At 44.2% G+C, this 19,004-nt stretch overlaps 1 protein-coding gene across 1 annotated transcript in view; it reads left to right on the top strand.

Moving 5' to 3' along the window:
* Nucleotides 1–7,077: 7,077 nt before the first annotated feature.
* The window catches only part of phc2b (polyhomeotic homolog 2b (Drosophila)), a 36,556-nt gene continuing 24,629 nt past the window's right edge, over nucleotides 7,078–19,004 (top strand). The window contains exons 1-3 of the mRNA XM_031567161.2: nucleotides 7,078–7,250; nucleotides 14,959–15,298; nucleotides 18,553–18,711. Of these exons, the coding sequence (XP_031423021.1) occupies nucleotides 7,213–7,250; nucleotides 14,959–15,298; nucleotides 18,553–18,711 (537 nt within the window). The 5' untranslated portion in view covers nucleotides 7,078–7,212. The remainder of the gene's footprint in view (nucleotides 7,251–14,958; nucleotides 15,299–18,552; nucleotides 18,712–19,004) is intronic.

Here is a 19,004-nt window from a genome sequence, read left to right as displayed (position 1 = left end):
TACTCTATGTAATGACTAATAGTCAATGTACTCTCCCTCTTCCTCTTAGCCATACTTTGTTACACATGATATTATTACATTGTACTTAAAAGTAAAGTTACACACCACCAGCTATGTGTAATAATATATATATATATATATATATATATATATATATACTATATAAAGTTTGTGTTTCTACTGAGAGTGAACCCACAATGCCTGGAGAAAATCCTCAGGCTTCTTGTGTGAGCATTTCACAGGTCATCCCAAGGTCATGGCCCCAGTGTCCCCAATGACCCTGATGGCCCTGATTGTGTGCTGGGAAAAACCTTGTTGGCCTCCATCAGGGACATTCAGTATGAAGTTAAGGACCAACCGTGTAGTAGGCGTGTCTGTAAACAGCACCTCTGAATCACAGGCAGCATAGTGGCATGGTCCACCAGGTAATAGATTGCCAGGTGTTCATATCTATTTACTTACACAGCTGTGACTATTCACAGAGAAAGATGGCATTCATTCATTCATTCATTCATTCATTCATTCATTCATTCATTTATTCTTTCACTTTACTTTCTATTCATTCATTCTTTCTTTCTTTCTTCTATCATTTTCTCTGTGTTCGTTTTCCACTGGTCTTAATATTTAAGGGATAAATGCCATAGCTTTGCCGCAACATGCCATAACAGAAGTTGTGTTGAGACTAAACTTGACCTCAAGAAACCGAACGCTGGGTCACTGTTTGTACTTTGTGTCCTGTTTGTTTGGACACTTAATCAACCCTGTATCTCTTCGTACAACCTGATAAGAGTTTTGTGGGGGTTTAAACCCTAAACAATGAAGTGTATTTGGGATTTTTGGTGAACTTTGCTGTAGGAATGTCACTCTTATTCTCACGGTTATTAAGAGATCCTCAGGACTCATGTCAGTCGCCTCAGAAGCTGAATTGGTCCGTCCAACCAGCATAAGATGCATCTTTTAGATCGCTTATTGGTCAACAGCAGCTAAATGCAGAACTATCCCCAGCGAAGTGAACTAGGCCTACATACACTGCCAAAATTGAAATCTTAGTAAGATGAAATATCTTAAATCAAGGCAATATATGCTTGTTTTTTGTCTGACAAGATATTTCTTCTTACCAGAATTTTTTTTATGTTAGAGCATTTCACTTGTTTCAGTCCTTAATTATCTTAATAAGGTATAATAACTTGTTACTGAGATTTTATTACTGGTTCTGAGCAAGTTTATGCTTGCAACTAGTTTGATCACCACTGACAAGTATAAAACTGCTTTGTCAATGTCAGAATGAAGACAAATGTACTTGTTTTTAGTCAGGCCACACTAGTTTTAAGATATATTTGGGTTCTTCTTTAAAAAATCTTGGTAAATCAAATTTTCCTGTTCTGTTGGCGGATAATTTTGCTTATTTTAAGTAATATATCCCCCATTTTATCACTTTTTTTCTTGTTTTTGAAAGCTGAATTTTTGCAGTGTACCCTGTTCTCAGGTTGATAGCATAGTTACGTAAACAAACCCAGAGTGAGAGGACAAGTCTACAGTACAGAGTACAGAGATTTTGGTGGATGACGTTTCTTATGGATAACGCCTGCCTTATAGAAATAGAACAATTTGACCGGTTTAATTGATGTGTCTGACATTCGGAAACGTGGATGTATAAAATCCGTTCTCTCCCCTACTGTCTGTTCCCATGCTGTTTTACGTGTTCAAACGAAGGTAGGGCCTGGGACCCACCGGCCCTGCTGGTTCCACGGCCCATGTCCCTGGGCATCTGTGCACTTAAAGGTGCAGTCTACGATTCTAATCCAATACCCTTTTTGTCAAATTCAGCTAGTTGCTCCTCACAGTCCTCCAGCCATCCTTTTAGTGTGTGCTGTCCAAAAAGCTCTGGTCTGGTAGCCAATCAACACATTGTTTCAGGAGCATGGAAGGGAAGGGTGTAATTTGATTGGCTGATGAGATTAAATATCAACAAACATTCGTAAAACCGCAACAGAATCGTGGACTGCATCTTTAAGATATTCATCAGATTAGCCTAAACAAGAACTTCAAATCTGAATATCAAATATCAACAAAGAACTGCAGACTGCATCTTTAAGGCCAGGAAAAATCATGGTCTTGTTTTTATTTATCAGAGAGAAAAGGTATTGCTTTCATTGAACTTTATTTGGAAATGTGTGGGACACTCACACTGTCTGGGTCTACTGTCAGCTGTCAGTATTTATTTGGATGTCCATTAGGATTTGTTATCAGAAGACACAGTGAAAACAGCATATGAGAAGAATAAATAGAATTTGTCTTTCCTTGATTTACTGAACTGCATTCTCTATAATAGGGGAGACATGGTGGAGTATAGAGACAGTCTCTCTGTCTTCTTCTTCTCCCTCTCCTTCTTCTCTCTCACCCTTTCTACTTTCTCTCTGTTCTCTCTTTATCTCCCTCCTCTTCATTTCTGCCTCTACTCATCCTCTCTCTTTCTATCTCTCCTTCCTCTCGTCCTCTCCTCTACTCTGTTCTCTCCACCCCTCTCTCTCCCTCTCTCTCTCCCCCTCTCCTTTTCTCTCTCCCCCTCTCCCTCTCTCTCTCTCTCCCCTTCCTCTCTCCCCCAAGAGACATCATCCATGCCTTTTATTCATTCCACCCTCACCCAGAGTTAATCCCCTGGCCCTCCATTGATGATCCACTTCTGTGGGAGACCACGGGCCTCCAGGGGGCTGATATCTCCAGCCCCACCAGCTCCCAGCCGGAGCAATCTAAGGAGTGGAGTAATTAAGGAGGTCCCCACTGAAGCTGAGAAAGGGCACACAGACACACACACATGCGAGGGCGCACACACACACACACTCACACATACACGCACACACACACAGTTATGCATACACCCACACATACTCACACACACTCACCTCACACACACACACACACACACACACACACACACACACACACACACACATGTAAGTCATGCAAAGAGAGAAGAGCACAGGGGGGAGAGGAGAGCTAAACACACTCTAAATGAACAGTGCAGGGGCAGGGGCAGGGCAGTGTGTGAAGTGACCGTGGAGCCCGGGGTGACACACGTGGTGGTGGTGGTGGTGGTGTGAGTTCGTGGGGTGACACACGTGGTGGTGGTGGTGTGAGTTCCTGGGGTGACACACGTGGTGGTGGTGTGAGCTCGTGGGGTGTTGGGAATGTGATGACTGCTCTCCGAGGAGAGCTATGCTTGGTGTACACTCTCATTCATTCATTTAGCAGATTTCTCTAGCCAAAGCAGCTGACAACACAGGTAAGGCATATATTATGCATTCTGCAGAAAGGGTCACGTGTCAGAGGCAGTAACCAAACACATTTAGCTGACAGGGTCTCTTGAAAGAATCTCTTTACGCTTTGTATATATTTTTATATTTCAGTTCTGGCTGATTACAGTAACATCATTTGAATCACAGAGGAGGGGAGACCTTCATTTTAAGAAAAATAACATGTGACACATTTTAGAGACCATGTCTCATTAACCGAAGAAAAACAGAGGGTGTGTTATTGTATATTGTGTTTATTATTTTTATTTCCCTTCTCCTGTAGACCAAGTCTTCTCTGACTAGTTATGGTGATAGGAAAAAGAAGGGAACCTGAACCCCCCCACCCCCCCCACACACACACACAAAGACTAGATTTTGGGTGCACTAATCACAAATTTGGCTGAATTAAATCAGGCAGTGTTATATTTTTTGCAGGGAGAGGGGAGGTCGTGTAATTGCTCCATTAAGGAATTAAATCTGCCAGTCTAATCTGGCATTAGAGCACCATCTGTGTTGTGCTCAGGGAGAGAGAGCCCCTGTAGCCTTATCTGACCCTGCTGGCCACACACACACACACACACACACACAGCGAGACACACACACACACACACACACACACACACACACACACACACACACACACACATACATCACTAATTTTGCTGATAGCTCCTGACTGAGGGTCTCAATGATTTAACTACATTAGCTCTTATACTTTGCAGTGGACACCCAGCACCTATCAGAGCCTTGATCAATCTCCATCATGTCCTCATCACGGCTGATGCTGTGACAGGAAGGGGGTTGGGGGTGGGGGGCTGTCTGGAGGGGACCTCTTTCATTAGTCATTATAGATCCAGGCTGGACTTGACCCGCTCCCTTCCTCCAGAGCTCCTCGTGGTCTGACTACTGAGGGTCGGAGCGATCTCCCCCGTCCTCTTTAGGGCACTCATGGGCACTCGTCTCGTCTCGTGCCTGACCTATTTTCCCTCTTTGTTGTTTGCTCTCAGCTCCAGCTCTTTTTGCTTGTTTCTCGCTGGGTTAAGGGTGACGCTTCTCAGAGAGCCTCTAAAAGCTCTCTGGCACGGCGCAAAACCTGAAGTTCTGGGTTGAGGGAAAAATGGGCATGAGGAAGAATACGATTTTGGAGACGATAAAGAGAGCAGAGATTCAGGGCAGAGATTGAAGTATTTTGGCAGGCTTACCATAGGTGAATACCTCACAGCATACCTCACAGCTGAACCTATTTCTGAAGGAACTGTTAACCTTTTGTTTAACCAGACACCCACCTTATTTATTTCAAAGAGCATATTGCCCACTTCATTTAGTTCAAAGAGCATATTACACTTACCGTTGATTTAAGGAAACTAATTAACTAGAATTTATAAAGTCCTTGGATATGCCGTGGATATGCCTGTGTTGTATTACTCCTACCCCTAAGCTTCAGAAATGCCTTTGGCTGTGAAATCTCCCCACGTGGAAATAATGACTGAAATATGAAACGATAAATGATAATAAAATGGGGTAAAAATAAATAAAATGTGGGTTTTGTTTAGAGAAGTCTGTGTTCTTCCCGGGGGATCTGGCCAACACGCACTGAGGTCTCGGTCACTCTGGGGCAATTAAAGAGTAAAAGCAGAAACAAGAGTCTTTGAGTTTGGCTCCTCTTGTGATGTTTCCAGCAGTCACATCCCCAGAGCGCTGCTGATGAGTGGCAACAATGTAACAAGCATGCAGAGCGCGCAAAACACACACACACACACACACACACACACACACACACACGTGCGCCACCCGTGCGTGTGCCACTTGCCAGGGTGGCCCTGCGTGCGTGCGTGTGTGTGTGTGTGTGTGTGTGAGTGTGTGTGTGTGTGTGTGTGTGTGTGTGTGTGTGTGCGTGTCAGAGTAACTGAAGACTAACACAGAGACCATGCTGAGATGTGTGCTCTGGATTCAGGCCAGCAATCTTTGTGCCAGACTGCTCAGCCGTGTGAGTGACTGACACAAAAACACCCAAAGACTCTCTCTCTCTCTCTCTCTCTCTCTCTCTCTCTCTCTCTCTCTCTCTCTCTCTCTCTGTCTCTCCCTCTCTCTCTCTTGCATTTTTTCTCATCCCCTCTCTTTCTCCCTCACCTGTTCCTCTCCTTTCTGTCTATCCTCTCCCTCCTTCTCTCTCTGTCTCCTATCATTTGCCCTTTCAGATAAAAACACTACCAAATGCGAGCGACATTTGATGACATCCTTCCCTTAGCATTTGGTGCAGTGTAAAACATTCCTTTCTTTTGAAAGGAATTCCCAGAATGACTCGTTCGCGGGCTAAAAAACTGCGGTGTGAGGTCTTGTTGCAGTAATTGTTCGGAGAGCAGATAACTTTGCAGAGGGTCTGAGCCATCCCTTTATCAGCTACGATGTGGGAAGCCTTAAGGCGATTGTAAATTGTTATTTAGACGGGAATACAAGAGATAGATCTGCGTTTAGGCAGTGTGAAGGTGAGAGTGAGTGTACTGGAACAGGATACGTATGTGAATGTGAATGTGTGTGTGTATGTGTATGTGTACCTTAGTCTCGACACAATTTTCTTTTAACTTTAAAATTATATAAATAAATAAGTGATGACAATGGTAAATGGGAGAGGACCTGAGAAAAAGGGGGTTTAAAGATGTGCAATCCATCATTATTGAAGGCAGAGACTCCCTCCTCCTTTCCCTCTCATCCTTCTTCCTCTCTCTCATTGACTTCTCTCTCTGTCTCATCCTCCTCTTTCACTTTTTTTCTCTCTCTCTCCTTTCTCTCCTCTTCTGCATCTCTTTTTTGCCTCCCCCATGCCACACTAGCTAATCTATATGCTAATAAGCAGATCACAATCAATGAGTACCATAACAGTCGCACCTTAATCAATAGCATATTACTCCCAAAGATGAGGAGGGTTATATTTAATGCAGGGGGGGGGGGGGGGGGGGGGGGGGGGTAGAGGTTGCGGTTTGATACTTATGTGGTCTGCAGAAGAGGTTCGTTTAGTTGCTGATATAATGTCCTCTTGAAACCAGAGAATGGAATGGCTTCTTAATGGCAAACTGGCCGTCACAATGATGCCCCAGAAGAGGCAATTTCTACAACCTAATGGGAAAAATAATGTCACATGCATTTCATTTAACAGTAATGTGAAGTGCACGGTGTGTACCTCATTGTTTTTATTATTCATGGCATATAATAGTTTTTTTTCCCCTTCTAATTCCAGTCTCATAGCCTGGAGGCTGTATTAATTTTATTATTATTGAAAAGAAAAATCTCATTAAGAAATAGTAATATAGTCCCCTCAAGACAGAATATCATATCACCTCTTGCGACAGAGCTCCTCCAATAGCTTTTCTAGATTACACATAAAAATCTTTACCTCAGTTTCATAAATCGCAGTAAAATGTAGTGTGTTGTGGAGTATGTATAGTGTGCACACACCATGGCTCGCTAGCAAACTTAATTTAAGCAGATGGCTACTGTGTCAGGTATCATCTATCTGTGCAGTTGCTATGAGTCCTCTGTAGGTGCAATGCATACTACTGTGGGGGAGGGCTTTGTTATAAGGCTAAACATCATTACCAGCCTTCATTAGTAGAACCCTCACTGGCCAATCAGCTGCCGGCACTGCTCGGGGATGCCGGAGGCCTCTGGTTGGCTGTTGCTAGGATACGCATAATCACGGGGAGAGGCAGGGAGGCTGCTTGCTTGCGTGCGTGTGTGTGTTGGGGTAGAGCGTTGGAGCAGTAGGCGTGCGTGCGTGTGTGTGTGAAGGACTGTGTGTGAGCTAGCCGAGCGAGCAGAGAGAGTGCGTGCGTGTGTGTGTGTGTGTGGCGGGACAGAGGCTGGATGCGGGGAGTAGAGACGTGGCGACAGGCAGACAAAGAATCCAGGGCATCTCGAGGGAATGGGGCACCACACCGGCTCTCCTGGAGCGCAGAGGAGGTAGGAGGCTTTGTTTTATGCCAAAGAGGAAATCCCTTTCTCTCTCCATCTCTCTCTCCTGTCATTCTGTCTCTCTCCCTGTCTCTGTCTCTGTCTCGTCTCCCTCCCTTACATTCGCAATGTCACCCTCTGCCTTTCTCTCTGTCTCACATTCATGATTCGGCTCTCTCTCTGTCTCTCTTTCTGTCTCTCCTTCTCTCAACCCCCCTCCTTTATTTATCTGTTTTCCTCTCAGTATTCCGCTCTCTCTCTGTCATTCATGAATGTCTCCCTTTCCCTCTCTCTTCATTCTCTCTCTCTCTCTCTCTCTATCTCCTGCTCCCCCTAATCCTCACAGCTGCTATTTCTCTCTCTCCTTCTCTTCCACTCTCGCTGTCAATATCTCACTCGTTCACTGTCAGTCTTTCTCTGCCTCCATCCTTCTCTCTCTCTTTCTCCATCACCCACTCTGCTACTACATGTCTCCCTCTGCTTCACAGTTGCAGGCTCTCCCTTTCTCTAGCTATCTTTTTTCCCCCTCTCTCTTTCTCTCCATCACACTCTCTCTTCTCTTCTCCACTCCCCATCCTCTGTCTCTATGTGCCATTCTATCATTCTCTCTCTCTCTCTCTCTCTCTCTCTCTCTCTCCTCCTTGTCTCTATCACTTCCTTTGCAGACATTCCCATGTCAGCCATAAATATAAACTGTAAATGATTTTCATGTCCCTATCATCTTATCTCTTTTTCGTCTCATTTCCTCGTTCAACTCTTGTCATTTCATTTTGTGCCGGTAGCTGTGTGTCTGTGTGTGTCCTTGCGTTTTCATGTGTGCAGCTGCAGCTGTGTCTGTGTTTGACTGTTTTACTTGCAAATATTCTGCTATTTCACGGTGAATTGCAGTTTTGCATCTGCAGTCGTAACTTAAGTGTCCCATCATGTCAAACACATTTGTTTTCTATCCATGTGCTTTGTAGTGTCTAAAACCGTAATGGTACACATCGCTTTGAGAACATGACAGTGAAAGCCAGCGGTGCCTTTATCTGACGCTATTGTTTTCCATTGCTGAGTTTTGGCAGAGTCAGTGTTTACCATTTAGAATGCATGCACGGCACTGCAGAATGACACACGCGCAGCAATTGTTGCATGTCTTTTTGCATCTTTTTGCAATTGTAGAGAATTCCCTCGGCTGGGTATCATTCATGAAACAGGAGAATAAACCCCTGCACACACACACACACACACACACACACACACACACACACACACACACACACACACACACACACACACACACACTCCAGGACTCTGGGGACTATGATTCCTCATTCCTTTCACAGAATGATCCCTGGTGCCACAGGGGAACCCCGGCATGCATGGAATCAGTCCATCATCTTTCAGCCGTGTGTGTGTGTGTGTGTGTGTGTGTGTGTGTGTGTGTGTGTGTGTGTGTGTGTGTGTGTGTGTGTGTGTGTGTCATCTTTCAGCCGGCTCTTTAAATTGGTTCATTTAAGCCCTGGCTGGCCCTCTCCCAGCCTGTCTGAAATAGCTGAGGCGGTTGTGACCGTGCCCGCTGACGGCTAGATTGATGGACTGGTTTTGGGGGGTAGGGTCTCTCCTTCTGGGTTTCCATCGGCAAGATAACGCACAGATTGATACACAGACAATGTAATGTCTGCATCAATCTGTGGCATGTATAGCGTGTAATCAATGTAATGTTTCTTTCTCCTCACATTGAATTTGCACGTGGTGACGGGATGCTACTGATAATGAACAGCCTGAATATGAGACATCTGCGTGAGCGTGATTTGGTCCTCTGTGTTTTCCCTTTTCTTATTTTATTTTGTGGCGGGACAGTTAATTTCTTGTATGCAGTGACTACTTCACCTAAAGCACCTGGTGACACCAGCAGCAGAAAAAGCTCTCAGAATTTCACTGCTGGCTTGAAATAGCTGCTCTGCATTGCTGGCTGTAAATTGATGAGGTGGGATGGGGGTAGGGCTGGGATCTTGAGCGTCCCATGAGTTGCTGTTGGAGGGTTTTTCACTGGCAGGAAATGCAACAGAAAACTCAAAACCGGCGAATCAAAAATGCAAATTTTGAACGCAGAGACACAATGGACAACTGAGCTAGATTCGTTCAGGCGGGGATGATGGAAAGGTCACTACTCTGTGGCATCTACCACCAACATCTTTACACATTTTTACGAGATCCTTCTTTTTATGTGTGTGTGTGTGTGTGTGAAATGATGCATAACTGGAGTGGTATAGAAAGAAGAGAGAAAGGGAGGAGGAAGGAGTGAGTATAACACAAGAGAGAGAGAGAGAGATGAAGGGGGGAGGAAAGAGGAGCGACTGAAGGCAAAAGAGAAAGAGAACGAAGCAGAAGTGAGACAGAAAAATGGAAAGAGAGAGAGAGAGAGAGAGAAATGTGGGGGAGGATAAGGAACATCTAGCATGGCTGCAATTATTCTTATTTAATTAGCCCCTCTGCTCCCCCAGCACACACACTCTCTTAACACAGAGGAGCCAAACGCACTCCACTTCCAATATTCCCTCTATACTCGCACACACACACACACACACACACATTCACAAAAAACACACACACACACACACATTCGCAGAAACACACACACACACACACACACACACACCCATGTGTAGCTGCATAGACACAGACACTATGTTTTTTTACACACACACAGCCACGCACACACTCATACAGACACACACACAGGCACAGACACACATTCAGTCTCCCCTACCACCAAATACACATATACACACACACACAGATACACGCACACAAACACAAACTCACACACACACACACACACACACACACACACACACACACACACACACACACACACACACACACAAACACACAAACACACAAACACACAAACACACAGATACACAAACAAACACAAACACACACACACAGACACAGACACAGACACAGACACAGACACACACACACACATCCGCTCCCCTCATCAGTCTCTCCCCCTCTATGTTAACCTCATCTCTCTCTCAGGCTGTGTCTCTTAGAGCAGCCCATGCCCTGCCCTCCAAATGCATCATTACATAGGGGAGACCACGTGTGTGTGTGTGTGTGTGTGTGTGTGTGTGTGAGAGAGTTAGTATTTTCATGAATGAACGGAGTGTGTCTCTAAATATATGCATGTTTGTGTGTGTGTGTGTGTTTGTCCATATGTGGGTCCATCGTGTCCATTGTGTGTATGTGTGCACATATGTGTGTCCATCGTGTCCATTGTGTGTATGTGTGCACATATGTGAGTTTGCGTGCATGACTGCCACTCCGCTGTTCCAACCAATCGCTTAATGTCCCTCCATTACCATTGGTTAATATGAATGATTTATTTAAAACAACGCACGGTGATAGCTCTAAAGAGGCCATCATCAGCACTGCACCTAGCTCTGGAGCCTATTTTTGCAGACGCTCAGACATCAACTGGATAATGGCTAAATTTACGTCCTTCTGCCAGAGAAAGTCATTACTGGTTCGGGATCTTACAACACACACACACACACACACACACACACACACACACACACACACGCCTCTGGGGAGGGCAGAGAACAGAGAGACACTGCATTAGCAGCATGTCTGCGGCCAAATTTACATTGCAGCCTTAAAAATGCTGAAGAGGAAACAAAGCTCATTTGGTTTTTATGGCTTCACTTCAAAAACACTCACAAATAATGCCTCTGAGATAGGATATTTCAATGCATAATGTCTATTAGAATCGTTACAATTAACACGTCACATGCATCTATTACAGTATATAAATGTGTACCATTCGTGTGCAATTATCTATTGTTGGCAGTGAATATAATGTTATTCCTCCAACAGACCACATTTCAGTGGTTTAATTTCATGATACATTTCTGCATAACAGCAAACACTAACCAGGCAATGTGAATTTCTCTGATAGAAGCACTTCTTAGAAGTATACAGTGTGTTAGTTCACTGTATTCACTAAATATGCAACTATGCCTTATAGTCCTCAGAGTTAGCTGCTGACATATGATTGTCCAACTTTATGATGCCCCTCTGCAGAAGTGTAAATCTAATCACATGGATGTGGTAAATGTGGTGCGTAAGTAGCAGAAGAGGAGATTTCGGAGGAGTAGTTGCTTGCTAGCATAGTCCGGTGGAGATGCTAATCCTTCGACAGGAAATGAAAACTAGAAGAGAGATGAGAGTTGCAGGCATCACTTTATTTGGTCCCCTCGGACATGACTTCATCGCTTGAATCACAGACTTCATTCTGAAACGATGAACGACTGTGCTGTTTTTATCCTAGCCTATCAGAGGTTGTCCTTGTGGCTGTAGATCGGCTTATGAGAACAGCCCTCGGGGTACATACTTTACAAAAGAAAGCCTTTCGTTGGACTATTACCTCTCTCAGAGCTCACTTTGTTTTGGAAATTTGAGAGTGATGTGTGTGTGTGATGTTTAACTAAAGTTTCCCCTCAGAATTCAATCGTTCCTGTCTGTCAGGAGTAATAATAAAATCTGCTTTATTCGACAAGAAGCTCAGGTTACATCTATCCTTTTTATGTCCAAGCGAGTCCAACTAATATGTGCCAGAGAATTTTTCATTTAGCAAACATGGTCTGTGTTAAGGATAGCTAAGCTCAGCCTACAGCTAAAGTATATCAAAATTATTATTTCAAATACAAAAGCTTAATGAACATAATTTCAACTAACTCGGCCCAACAGTCTGAGATAATTAACATTTAATGACATATTAGATGAAAGAATCTATAACTGCAAGACCAACTAGAAAAATATAAAAATATATAGCCCACACAGAATTCTTTTAAAAATGAATATATTTTAAAATGTGGTATCTGCGTTAGCAAAAATATTACTTGTAGCTCCTGGGACCAGAGAGATGTGTGTTATCAATGCACTGATTCCGAAGGAAACCCTGAACTATGAGCTGTGTGTATGAGCTGTGTGTATGAGCTGTGTTTATGAGCTGAGTGTATGAGCTGTGTTTATGAGCTTTGTGTATGAGCTGTGTTTATGAGCTGTGTGTATGAGCTGTGTGTATGAGCTGTGTTTGAGCAGTGTCTCTCTGTAAAGATTAAAGGAAAGGATCAGCTGGTGTATATTATTAGATGTTGATGTCTGCTGATTTAGAATGTAACTCTGAACTATGAGCTGTGTCTATAAGCACTGTCTCAGGGAAGCTGTGTCTATAAGCACTGTGTCTGAACTATGAGCTGTGTCCATAAGCACTGTGTCTGAACCATGATCTGTGTTTATAAGCACTGTGTCTGAACTATGATCTGTGTCTATAAGCACTGTCTCTGAACTATGAGCTGTGTTTATAAGCACTGTGTCTGAACTATGATCTGTGTCTATAAGCACTGTGTCTGAACTATGAGCTGTGTCTATAAGCACTGTCTCTGGAAAGCTGTGTCTATAAGCACTGTGTCTGAACTATGAGCTGTGTCCATAAGCACTGTGTCTGAACTATGATCTGTGTCTATAAGCACTGTGTCTGAACTATGAGCTGTGTCTATAAGCACTGTCTCTGGAAAGCTGTGTCTATAAGCACTGTGTCTGAACTATGAGCTGTGTCCATAAGCACTGTGTCTGAACTATGCTCTGTGTTTATAAGCACTGTGTCTGAACTATGAGCTGTGTCTATAAGCACTGTCTCTGGAAAGCTGTGTCTATAAGCACTGTGTCTGAACTATGAGCTGTGTCCATAAGCACTGTGTCTGAACTATGATCTGTGTTTATAAGCACTGTGTCTGAACTATGATCTGTGTCTATAAGCACTGTCTCTGAACTATGAGCTGTGTTTATAAGCACTGTGTCTGAACTATGATCTGTGTCTATAAGCACTGTGTCTGAACTATGAGCTGTGTCTATAAGCACTGTCTCTGGAAAGCTGTGTCTATAAGCACTGTGTCTGAACTATGAGCTGTGTCCATAAGCACTGTGTCTGAACTATGATCTGTGTCTATAAGTACTGTGTCTAAACTATGAGCTGTGTCTATAAGCACTGTCTCTGGAAAGCTGTGTCTATAAGCACTGTGTCTGAACTATGAGCTGTGTCCATAAGCACTGTCTCTGAACTATAGGCTGCGTCTATAAGCACTGTTTCTGGAAAGCTGTGTCTATAAGCACTGTCTCTGGACTATGATCTGTGTCTATAAGCACTGTCTCTGGAAAGCGGTGTCTGTAACGTGTATCTCTGGAGGAAAGGGAGAGGGGAAACTCTGGCTCGTGTTTATGCTAACTCTCTCCTCAGCACTGAGTCCCTCTGCCAGCATCTGACAAACAGAACATGTGCACTTCCTTAACTGTCATTGTTCATTGTTTGGTTTCAGACAGAGAGAATGTGTGCGTGTGTGTGTGTGTGTGTGTGTGTGTGTGTGTGTGTGTGTGTGTGTGTGTGTGTGTGTGTGTGTGTGTGTGTGCGTTTGTGTGTGTGGGTGCGTGTGTGTGTGTGTCTCTCTGTGTGTGTGTGTGTTTTGTGTAAGAGAGAGAAACACAGAGAGAGAGAAATTGACAGAGGATGTGTGTGTGTGTGTGTGTGTGTGTGTGTGTGTGAGTGTGTGTGTGTGTGTGTGTTTGTGTGTGTCTGTGATAGAGAGAGAGTGAGAGGGAGAATGAGAGTGAGAGAGAGAATGAGAGAGAGAGAGAGAGAGAGGTGTAAGAGGAGTAACATAGTAACACATTGACTGTGGAGCACCTCAGCTTTCACATGGTCCTTATTACGGCGTTCTTTTCCATGCAACTCTAGCTCAACTCTCTCTCTCTCTCTGTGTCTCAGGAATGAGCACTATGTCATCTGGTGCCTCCACAACCATAATCCTACAATCCTCATTCACTAATGTCTTTAGTGGTTGCAATAATACACAGTGTGTGGAAAACCAACACCAGAGCTCACGGCTGCTGTGAGGCAAACCTCCGGCCGTGGACTCGGGGTCAGAGGTGACAGTTTTGGATTGATTAAAGAGTGTTTTCTGAGGGGAGTTTGGGTCGTGACTTTGGGCTGGTTAAATAAAGCTTTCTGTGAGAGGTAGAGGTAATGTGGCTCCGACGTGTATGAAACGACATTCTTTCCTCCTGCCCACCCTTGAGGTTTTCTCAGTGGCTGATTAGAAAAAGAAGTGCTCGCCACATCAAAAGCGTCCCCCAAGGTGCTACTTAACCCTAACCCTAACCCTAACCCTCACCTAGACCTGAACTCTACTCCTCTCCACTTCTCTTCTCACCTATTCCGTTTACCAATTCTCATCTCTTCTCTTTTTTCTCTTCTCTTCTCCTGTCCTAACTTCTTCTCTTCTTCTTTTCACTCTTCTCTTCTCTTTTAATCTTTTTTTCTATTCTTGTCACATCCTCTCCTCTTCTCTCCCTCCCTTACTTGACCCCTTGACCTCAGCAGACAGAGCATGCCACACACAGGTTCACACAGGTTCATTTCTCAGTGAGCAAAGACAGGTAGTATGCGTTGCTTGTACAGCCGGTGTCTAATGATAATAGCATGTGATAAATAATTAAATGCTAACGTTCTCATCTTTCATCCCCCTCTCTTCTCTCTTCCTCCCCTCCCCTCTCCTCTCTTTTCTCCCCTCCCCCATCCTCCCCTCTCAATTCCTCTCTTCTCTTGTCCTCCTCTCTTCTCTCTTCTCCTCTCCACTCCTCCCCTCTATCCTCCTCTCATCTTTTGCAGTGTGCGGAGAGTTTGCCCCAGGGGTAGCCGTGGGTCAAAGGTGAGACGGCGGGACAGCGGCATGGAGGGGGATCAGGGTGCTGCAACCTCCAACTCGGGCACCATGATGACCAACAACAACATCAACAATAACAACAGCAGCAGCAACAACAGTAACGGTGCAACCAGCTCATCCAGCACAAGCACCACCATAACCTCTACAGCCAACAGCAGTGCCAACGTCAGTGCCAATGGAGGTGCCAGCAGCAGCACAACCAGCAGCAGCAGCAGTGGACCAGGCAGACACACTCTCCCACAGATCTCTGTTTACAGTAGCATTCCTGACAGACAGACGGTTCAGGTAAACATGTGGCTGAATGGATCATTACACCGCACGACACCACACCGCGGAGTGCCTCAGTCTGTAGGCTACCACACTATAACACATTGCACCAGACGATTGGCATCACCTTACACCAGACACAAAGCTGACAGACAGATGATCCATGTAAACTTGGCTGAATGGACCATTCCACCAAACTCCACCACGTTGTGTGCCGTACCACACCATAGCAGGCCGCGCCACACCACACCACTAGCATCACGGCACGCCAGACACACAGCTGACAGGCAAAGGAGACGGTTCAGTTCAGTGCACGTGTGGCTGAACACATTACTGCAAACTGCAACACGCTGCACTTTTACACGGTGTGCAATACCATACCGTAACACACCGTACCAGATAAGGAGCTGCGAGGCAGACAATCCACGTAATTATGTGGCAAAACACACCGCACTAGACACAGACCTGTCTGCGAAGAAGCTTTAAGGGCAGTCTGGGAAAGGGTGTATAGACAAATTACAGAGAAACCATAAGTTCAGTGTGCAGCACAGCAGTGCAGTATGTTGCAGTGTGCATTGCATTGTTTGGTGCATTGCTTGAAGCAGGTGCTAGGTGCTAATGCTAAAGCAATAACAATGATATAATGAAGTGCTCTCTGATGATGAATGGCCATCGCCAAAATAAAAATCACACTCTTTTGCAAGGTTTATTTGCAAGGGTGTCATTTTAAATACCCTGTTCCCAATTACCGTAACAGGCATGACTGATGCAATACTGCCACCCTCTGGTTTGTTGATATGGTGTGTACACCTTAAATGCCCCCACTGGTTAGATTTCATTAAAATGCATGGCAGCACTCATTTGAAGGCACTGTGGTGAAACTGTTCGAAGGTGCGCTGGCAGTTATTGATGACTCAGTGCCCTTGTTGCCATGGCGCTTATGACTGGTCATTAATCTCCTCAAACAAAAACACTTCACCCCTTGACCTGCGCTAAATGCTCAGATTAAAAAATAAATAAATAAGAAATCCTCTCAACATCACTACATGTACCAATAGACATTACTGAAGCTCACTATTGCTTGCATATTGACTATTTAGAGTGAGAACTAATATTGAATAAATATAAGATGTATATAGGATGCATTCACAGATGCATACACATTTTCAGATTGTCATTTGAGTTTAATGACTTTATTGTAGCGATGGTAATGAGAGAGTATTATGATGATAATGCTAATAGTAGGTCGGTGGTACCACAAAATCAGAGTTCATTGGTGTTTGACAATGTTGACAGACATTATAGCACAGATAAGCTCTGAATGGAGGTGTTAGCCGGTGTCTCCCCCCATTGAGGACTGGGTCAATCTCACTTCACTGAAACCTAAGGCCCAGGGTCAAGCCTCCTGTCTCAGTTGCCTGGCAACCGTGAAGAGGCTGTCAGTCAAACCAACATAATGGGAAAAATAGGGAGGAGTTAAAGATAATAATGGTGTGTCATTGGCTAAGAGAGATGATGGACCCCCCCTTGTCCATCGCCCGCAATAGATGTCCTTGGCTCAGCCTGCTTCCTGTAGTGAAACAGAGGTGATGCGAAAAAATCAAAGAAGGCTGTATCTTGTGTCCTAGACCCTTTGGATAAGTTTTTACATTTAAAATTTCATAGATACTATGGTATGAATTACCAGTCTATCTAAGCTAGCTGGAAGATCTAACCCGTGTTGAGTTCTTTATACGCCGAAGGGTCCTTTTTGGTGGGCCGATTGAATTCTGGTATGTAAAGCTATTATATTCTAATTTATAATTGTGCTTATTGAGGTGTGTCATTTTTTTTTGAATCCCTGTAACTCATCCTTGCTAATAGGAATCATCCAAAGTCAAATCTCATCACTGATGTCTGAAAAGTAAGACGCTGCTCAAAATGGCAACACAATGTGTGGGACAGAAGGGAATCTGCCCTTGATTGTGTCTCTGACACTGTGCATAGAGCACATCCCATCAGAGAGCACTCAGAGTAGTGTATGCAGGGGGAGAAATGGGAGTGAATAGGAGTTTGTATTCATGACAATTGTTACAGTTTACAGGGCAGAGACCATACTGCTGACATATTTCCGCAGTTCCTGTTTTGACAGGCAGGAGGCGCATTCACATCAGCATTTTCAAAGCATCCAACATTTCACCTTCATTTGAAAAGAACTTTGATTTTGGATAAAGTATCACATAAAATAGACAGAAAAGGAAACAGCATACTTTCGAATTCACCCAAGTCCACCAAACATTTCCCAATGCTGTTTTTGTGAAGAAAGGTTACATTGACCTGAGTGACTACATACTGTATGTCATTTGTCATGCTGCTTCTTACAAAACCCCTGCCATTCTCATGAAGGAGATGCCTGAGGATGATTTTACCTGAGGGATGTGTTAGTAATAGCCTATCTGTCATAGTGTCTGTCATAGTGTCACACTGTTATTGGATTTCCCCTGGTGCCTGGCACACCCACTCTGGCTTAGTGGCCTATGAGGTTTTACACTCATTTTTTGCCTTTGGATGAATTGAATCAATCTTCATCAATCACATGTAAACAACCAAGGTTCGAATGGCAAGTAATTTAGCAAATATTCCAAAAAATACCATGTCACTGAAAATGATGAAGCATATTGTTGACAATCAGTTTCACTGACGCACTACGCAATGAAAAGATACTCATATGGTTTTGGAGGTCAGACTAAACAGCAGACGATAATACATACCCTTTTGCAAAATGTTCAAAACAATGAGCAACGGCTGTTATGACTAGATGATGGGGAGGTTGAGCAAACAGTTTTGAGAATTCTAATTCTGATCTGAGAACTGTACCAAAGTGACCATACGCTCAAAGGCCCATGGGAGCTTTCCGGGTGTCTTCACTTTCAGAAGTGTATGATTTTCAGCATAGAAAGTCGTGACAGGTTAGAGACTGTGTTATAAGCTAAACTGTAATTAATCTGTCTGACTTAATTTACAAATAAATCATATGTAGCTTGAGTACATCTGTACATATTATGTCCAGGTGTCTTTTTCCCCTTTTTTGTCTTTCTCTCTCCTGCCTTTCTTTTTCTCCTATCTGTCTTTGATCTTTTCTTTTTTCATAATATCTGACATAACTTTCTTCTCTTTCCCTCCAATCCCCTCCCTCCCCCCCTCTTCCCCCCCCTCTCCCTCTCCCTCTCCTTCTCCCCCCTCTCTCTCTCCCTCCCTCTCTCCCTCCCCCTCCCTCTCCATCTCTCTCTCAGGTGATCCAGCAGGCCCTGCACAGGCAGCCCAGCACGGCGGCGCAGTACCTGCAGCAGATGTATGCGGCGCAGCAGCAGCACCTCATGCTGCAGACGGCAGCCCTGCAGCAGCAGCACCTCAGCACCGCGCAGCTGCAGAGTCTGGCAGCCGTGCAGCAGGTGAAGATCCACCACACACAACGCCAAATCACCAAATCACCAAAACATACAAACATCAAGATAACAGACCAAATAAAACACCAAAACATCAAATTATAGCCGTACAGTTGGTAGGGACTGACCAGTTAAAACTAAACTTCCCGTTAAACATGGATATTTTATGTCTTCTTCCTCACAGCAACTGCAGCAAAGCACAGACATTTAAAGCAGCAATAAGGAGTTCTGTTCCAAAACTAGCAAGCTAACTATCTAAAAGGCATGCCAAAACCTTGCAACTACCACCAACAGCCCAA

The sequence above is a fragment of the Clupea harengus genome, chromosome 5 (genome assembly GCF_900700415.2).
Source record: "Clupea harengus chromosome 5, Ch_v2.0.2, whole genome shotgun sequence".
Lineage (NCBI taxonomy): Eukaryota > Metazoa > Chordata > Actinopteri > Clupeiformes > Clupeidae > Clupea > Clupea harengus.
The sequence above is the reverse complement of the archived record's forward strand: the minus strand, read 5'-3'. Positions and strand labels throughout refer to the sequence as shown.